Raw genomic sequence first — 7,215 nt, forward strand, 5'->3', positions numbered from 1 at the left:
CATGGAACCATGCACCATCATTTCCGTTGTAAAGCTTCATCTTTATTGTAACTGTGTACTGCTGAGTTTATACATAGGGCTGAGCCCAATGACCAATCGAACAATCGACACTGTTTGGTCCGGTTAGGTTAGCTTGCTCGCAAGTAGTCCTGCTCTAGGTTTACTTCAGTCCAAATCAAAGTTTCAAGGTAGTTCGACTCAGTTTTATAAAATTCAATCAGTTATGCTTAAAACTGAATCAATTCTATTAACAAGAATCAGAAATTATAGAAGAGACCATGATTAGAAAAACAGAATGTAACTTGCATTGAATTTAAAAAGTTAAACATTAATAAAGTGAAATGTTTTCGCGCACACAGGTAAAGCGTTTGAAATGATTACATAAATGGAATTGTTAGCCTTTTTCCCCAACACCACCAGAAGGTAAGACAAGATAACAGAGGGCACCTTCGACACTACATTTTCGATGTCTAGCATCTTCAAATAATTCTCTCATGGTTTCATTACAAGGTTCCTGATGTAATTGAGGACCTCATCCACGTCAACTGTCCAAGCAACTGCAACTGGGGAATATCCCGACCATGGGTTGCTCGTATTCCATCTACATCATAATTAAAGAAAATGTGAGGCAACCCAATAGTAAAACACATCAATGAGCATCATAAGTTTGAATGTACTTTTTAAGTCCTTGGTCCATTAGTGTATGTCCTTCGCAGATGCCCTGTGTCTCGACTCTCACAACTCCCTTCTTGTATGTGAAGAGATCAGGGCGAGCTAGTGCCACGAAACTCACAGGGTCATGAAGAAAAATGCCTGGAACAACAAGCAGAGAGTAATTTCATTAAAATACACAAATTGGCAACAAAACATGAGATAGAAGAATTACAGAATTGGAAAGTTACCATATACACCATCAGACTTCACATGCCAATCTCTATAGAATTTGCACATGTCACATAGTATTTGAGCATGCTTCCCTTTTGATTGCCTCAATTCACTAAGATCATCATCTGCAATATAAAGAAATTATCACAAAGAAAAGCTTCAGCTTGAACAGAGATGCGAAGAAGCTGATATTAGACCTGTAAATTTAACTTGGGTTGTGATATTGATTCCAACAACAACAATGTTTGCTCCGGATGTAAAGACCACATCTGCTGCTTCTGGGTCACCATAAATCTGCAAGTCACACAAGTGTCAGATTTGATGCACATTTTTTAGTAAAAAGGTTGTTCAAGTTAGCTAAATAGAGTAACCAAACAACAAGTTGCACAAAGCAAAAAGTTGAAGTCCAATTGCTCCTCTCAAGCAATGAGTGCTCTTCTATCTTAAGAGGCAAGTGATAGGAGAAGTAAATTTATCAACTATGACTGACTGAAGGAAGAGGCCAAGTCATAGAAATAATTGCTTCCTACCCAAGCTCATAATAGTTGCAAATATCAGAGAGATATCTATTCTATATTAGCACTTACATTTGCTTCAGCAGCAGGATTTACATTTCCAAGTGCGAAGAAAGCACCTCCAAGTACAACTATCTTTTTCACTTTGCTCGCAAAGGAGGAGTCCCTTTTTATGGCCTAGCACCAAACATGACAGTTAGGGTTCATATTTGTGGGATCCTGAGGGGTGAAGCTGGCAAGAATGGATAATTTAAGCTTACCAGAGCCAAGTTAGTAAGTGGTCCAAGTGCAAGTATACACACTTCACCAGGGTACTCAGAGACCTTATCAACTAAAAATTCAGAAGCAGTCTTCTCAATCTTTGTTGCTTTTGGAGAAGGTAAAAAAATTTCCCCCAGTCCATCAGAACCATGAACAAAGTCAGCAACTCGTGGTGTTCCCCCCTTTTAATAAGAAAGCACGGTTAGGAAATATGAAATAATTACAAGTAAAAATGGAAGGGTCAACAAGGTATGCACTATTATTCACGAGATATAAGCTGAATTATTTTCCAAGATGACTGATGCATAATTTTTCTTTTTGCAACCACTGAAGACAAAACAAACAGGGTGTCTAGGAATATAAAAGTTGTTGAAATATGTATAAATAAGTTGGTAGTAAAACTCTTTCCTACACCGAGAGCATGTATATGGCCTCTCACATGGCGTAAACTCCACTTATATGGTAGGACCCCTTCATGTGAAAGGAGGTGGACAGACACATGGTGTAGTCAAGAAAATTCCCAAATTGTATGCACTATAGAAAATGAAAATTTTCATTAACTTAAAAGTAATAGATAACTAGCAACTAATGAAGTCCCACAACACATATGGACTGAAAATGCAAATTCCCACAAAGATACAATAACTTGGTCTGACAAAGAAAAACAGAATAACACATTATATAGAAGGAAAAACAAAATCAGATCAAGTCTAATTCCAGATGTACCATATCTAGTCACAATTAGTTATGAAATTGAGATGGTTGACAGAGTATAAGCCGATGATGCATTTAAATAGTTACCTTTAGAGGCTCAGGGCTGCCTTCTGCCACTGGAACTCCTGGACACCCTGCGATCTCACACTATCCTTTTGCACATTAAAAAAAGGAATTGATCATGAACATGTTTCGAACATATGAAACGTCTGGAAGATGGTAAGATGGAACTAATTGAAGTACACATACCAGAAGTAAAGCATTTCGTGTGGCGTCTGTTGTTGTAACATTACCAAATATTGTTGTCAAGCCCAAGATCTCCAACTTTGGAGATTGAAATGCCATTAAGATTGCCATACTATCATCTGCAGATCAATTCTTACAAATTACATAACCAACTCAACCACCTATATCAGTTTGTAGAGATAGGATACTTTCTAATGTATGCCAACCGATGGCTCATTAATAAAGAAACAAGTTAATAAAAGGGAGTCTCGTTGTTCAAAGGATTACAAGTTACAACCTTTCGGAACCCCTTATCCTCTCGCAACAAAAAATATCTACGTATCTAATTTCATCCTTTTGATTCTGGTTCTGCTTAAACAGTTTCTGCACATTATGCATTTGTAATTATGACTTCAATTTTTAGGAACAAATTTCTAATCCCATCAAAATTTTCATCCTAACATCTCCTTACAAATTTGTAAATAAAAAAAAAAAAAACAAAAAAAAGTAAAACTAAAGAAACTAGAAAAAATAGAATACTGAATTTCCACTCAACAAGAAAAAGTTTTTTTCTTAAAAGAGAATCAGCCAAATTTGAACCTTTTCTTTTTCTTTTTACATCTAAAATTCAACTCTGAAAATCAAAAAATTCAAAATTCTTCTAATTTTACTTTTCCAGCAACCAAACATAGATTAACTCAATTACAACTCTCTTCTCCAGAAAATCCCTAGTTTCACACCTAAAAACACAAAGAACCAGAAAATGCCAAATTAAGAAAAAAAGAAAGAAAAGAAGCGAAACAATCACATTGAGAACTTAAAATGCTAAACTCCATAGACGAAGTCTATAAATTACAACGATATAATCAGAAGAAAAAATAATAAAAAAAGATCAATAGATGGGTACTTTACAGGCTAATTAATATCATTTTCATCTCTGCATTCTCGAAATTCCCAGAAAACAAAGTTTCCAAAAATTTTTCAAAAAAAAAAGAAAGTAGAAGCTTACCGATCCCGGGGTCAGTATCGATAATGAGCTTTTCAGGCAGAGAAGCAGAGCCAGAGAAAACGCCGTCGTTTTCACCATTGAATTTCTCTGTCAAACCATCCATATTACTATTCTCTCCAACAAACAGACTATGGCTGCTTCTCCTTACACAATGAAGTACCAAGCAATCAAAGCTTCACCTGCAACTATATATCACTGTACATAAACATAAAAATTAAATTGAAAAAAAGAAAATTGTCAAGTTCCAGGCGACGATAAGTTTGATGGAAAACTGGGCAGGCACCTAACTAGAAGACGGGACTTTTGAGCTCTGAAAGTTGGTTTCGTAGAGGAATATATATCTCTCTGTGGAACAGCTAATAAAAAAGTGACAGGCGTCTGGCGTGATATTCCTTTTGGATCTGAATCTTCTACTTCATTTTCTCCTCGATTGCCTTTTCGGGTTCGAAATTACAATTTGTATATTGTAAGGCAAAATACAGTTCCGAAAAACCGAACCACCAAACCGAATCAATATGGTTCCGTTGGATTTTTTTATTTCAGATTTACTTGATTCAATTTCTAATAAATTTAAAAATAAACTAAATTTATCAAAAATAGTGATTCAATTTCCGTTCAATTTATATCTAATAAATTTTCAATCCCTTTGATTTGTATTCATGAATTTAGTCAAAATAGTTGAATATTCACCCATTAAATTGCAATTTTATTTTTATTTTAGGTGGATAGTTAATTGATTATTGAAATTATAGATTATGTGTAAATCACCTATCACCGTCCTTTTTATAGAGAAAAGCTTTATGAGTTAAGTATTAATTTTTGAAAATTAACTCTCTCTATTCCATTTTGTTTGCTTGTTATTCTTTAATTAGATATTTATTTGTAAAGTTTCTAAATTTATATATATATATATATATATATATATATATATATATATATAATTAATTTTTTTATAATAATTTTTATAATTATTAATTAAATTAAAATTTTTTATTAATATCTTAATAAATTAAAGATAAAAAAAATTAATTTTAATTGAACTAATTATTAATATATGTATTTTATTAAAACTCCGGGAAGAAGTTAACAATAGAATGAATCGTACAATTTCAATGAATTAATTGATGGACAACTGAATTTTCAAGACTTTTTGTTTGACCAGCCGACCGAAGGAAGAGTCGCCAAGAATACGGCAGCCCGCTGCTTTGGACCACCAGGGAGAAGGGATAGATGATTTTAGATGTGGAAAAGACCGTTTATGATTAATGATACCAAAATTATTATAATATTTAAATTAGTATTGACTTATATGTTTGTTAGTTTTATTATTATTAAATATTTTCTGCATTGCACATCATTATTATTGATTGTTTACTCATTATTTATACTCATTAATTTATTCTTATATAATATAAAGTATGGTTTATAATTTTCTTATAGGAAAATTATAGCCATACCCTTTTATTTTACCTAAAGAAACTACTTTACCTTTATATTTTTAGAAATAAACTACTATATTCTTATATTTTGAACCCGTTATATTAAATTATCATTATGTCTAATATTTGCAATTTTATAGTACAAGTCAAAGGAAAATTTAACGGTCTAAAGAAAGAGAAGGAAATTCTTTCCCGAAATACTCTCTTCCTCGTCTGCTGGTTCTCAAATGTCATTCATATCGTTTTTCAGTTAATTACAATTCTTCGATTAATTACAAAAGCAGATAAAAAAAACTTGTGTCTTTTACCTTCCTAAAGCAAATATAAAACCAATAACCATAAACAAGCACCAATTTCAGAATTGAAAAAAAAAAAATAAAAAAGCAAAAAAAGAAAACAAAGCATCAGATTAATAAAAAATGAAAAAGATAAAAATTCATAAAAATAAAAAAAAAATTCATGAAGACGCCATGGAAGCACCGGTGGCGACAACAAAGGAACTGGATTTTTCACACTTAATGGATTTAAGTTTTGTCCATCAAATCTAGATGATGAAGAAGAAATCTTTTTGGAACGCTTCCAAGAGAATTAAAATCGCTTTTAATTTAATGATTTCAGTTTTGATGTTCTTCTTCCTTTCAATTGCATTTGTGATTATTGATTAATGGGTGGCTGTTTAAGTGATGGGTTTGGATTGAAATAGAAAAAGAAATATAAAGAGATAGTTTGAGAGATTAGAGCAAAATGTTTGAAATCGATAATCTTGAAAATCGATATGGAGATTAGGCTTTGAGGAAGTTTTGAAGGATGAGAAAAGTTAGAGATTCAGATAGGTTGAATTAAGGTTAAAACAGAATCCTAAGAATCATATCTGTTATATGATTCGTCCTTCATTCTAGGCTTTTTATAACTTTGTTATTTATTTGTTATTAGTTAGGATTTGTTTAGTTTGTTGAGGTTTATAAGGCCACTGCTGCTGTATATATATTGTACCTTCATGATAGCAATAGGATCAGATTACAATTCATATTGTTCAATATTTCTTTATGGTATCAGAGCTTTAAAGTGCTCTCACAAGCCAAAGTTTTTTTTTTCTTTTTCCTCTCCTCTTTGCCATGGCTGCTCCAGTTATCAATGCTGATTCTTCATCCCAATATCAGTCTATTTTTCAATTCAATCCCACTGCTCAATTACCTATCAAATTGAGTGGAAGTTCCAATTTCACTATTTGGAAAGCTCAAATTGAGATGCTCATGTATGGTCACAACTTATACGGACATCTTGATGGATCAACTGCAGCCCCAACACAAACTCTTTCCACTACTAATCAACCAAACCCAGCTTATCATCAATGGTTTCGTCAAGATAAGCTCATCCATAATGCACTTTTGGCATCTGTTGATCCTACTATTGCATCACCTGTTGCTCTTTCACTTACTGCTCATAAAGCATGGCAATCTTTACATACAGCTTTTGCTAACAAATCTCAAACCAGAATTCTCAGGCATCTCTTCCATCTCAATTTTGGAGTTTTGCTTGTACCCACGCTGTTTATATCATCAACAAGTTACCCACCCCTGTTTTAAATGGAAAATCTCCGCATCAGCTTTTATTCTAAGCAATCCCAAATCTAGCCTCACTTCGTACCTTTGGTTCATTGTGTTATCCGTGGCTCCGGCCGTATACCAAACATAAACTAGAAGCTCAGTCCACACCATGTGTTTATTTAGGTTTTTCAACAAAATATTATTGTCATCAGTGTTATGATCCGATTTCATCTAAAATATACCTCTCTCGTGATGTCTTATTTTTTGAGAATAATTTTCCTTTTAGTAATATTTTCTCTCATTTAAAATCAAATTTTCAGCTTTGTAAATGGGAGAATCTTACTGAACATAATTCTGTCACAAACACTGCATTACCTCAATCTACTGAATTATTGCCTGCTATTATTTCGATGCCGTCTGCTCCTGTTTCTGCTGCTCCAATCAGGTCTGTACTTCCAGTGTCAGGTACTTCTACTTCTTCTTCTGAAACTACACACACTCACAGCCCTCAACCCGCCTCACCCAATGAAACACCAAACGTTCAAAGTCATCATCCAGCCCCACCTGTTGTTCCTCCCACCATTACAAATTTTCATCCTATGGTTACCCGTGCTAAAAAT

At 33.4% G+C, this 7,215-nt stretch overlaps 1 protein-coding gene across 1 annotated transcript; it reads right to left on the reverse strand.

Moving 5' to 3' along the window:
• Positions 1-282: 282 nt before the first annotated feature.
• On the reverse strand, positions 283-4,053 carry URH1 (uridine-ribohydrolase 1). Its single transcript, XM_012211081.3, has 9 exons — positions 3,610-4,053; positions 2,625-2,740; positions 2,463-2,522; positions 1,661-1,843; positions 1,473-1,577; positions 1,083-1,179; positions 903-1,010; positions 678-813; positions 283-601 (listed from the first exon to the last, which is right to left on the reverse strand). Exons 1-9 carry the CDS (start codon positions 3,710-3,712, stop codon positions 493-495), a joined length of 1,017 nt encoding a protein of 338 aa, XP_012066471.1. The 5' UTR covers positions 3,713-4,053; the 3' UTR covers positions 283-492.
• Between the last annotated feature and the right edge of the window lie 3,162 nt (positions 4,054-7,215).

This window comes from Jatropha curcas, chromosome 2, assembly GCF_041381405.1.
Source record: "Jatropha curcas cultivar XTBG-Jc1 chromosome 2, XTBG_Jcur_1.0, whole genome shotgun sequence".
NCBI classification, from domain to species: Eukaryota; Viridiplantae; Streptophyta; class Magnoliopsida; order Malpighiales; family Euphorbiaceae; genus Jatropha; species Jatropha curcas.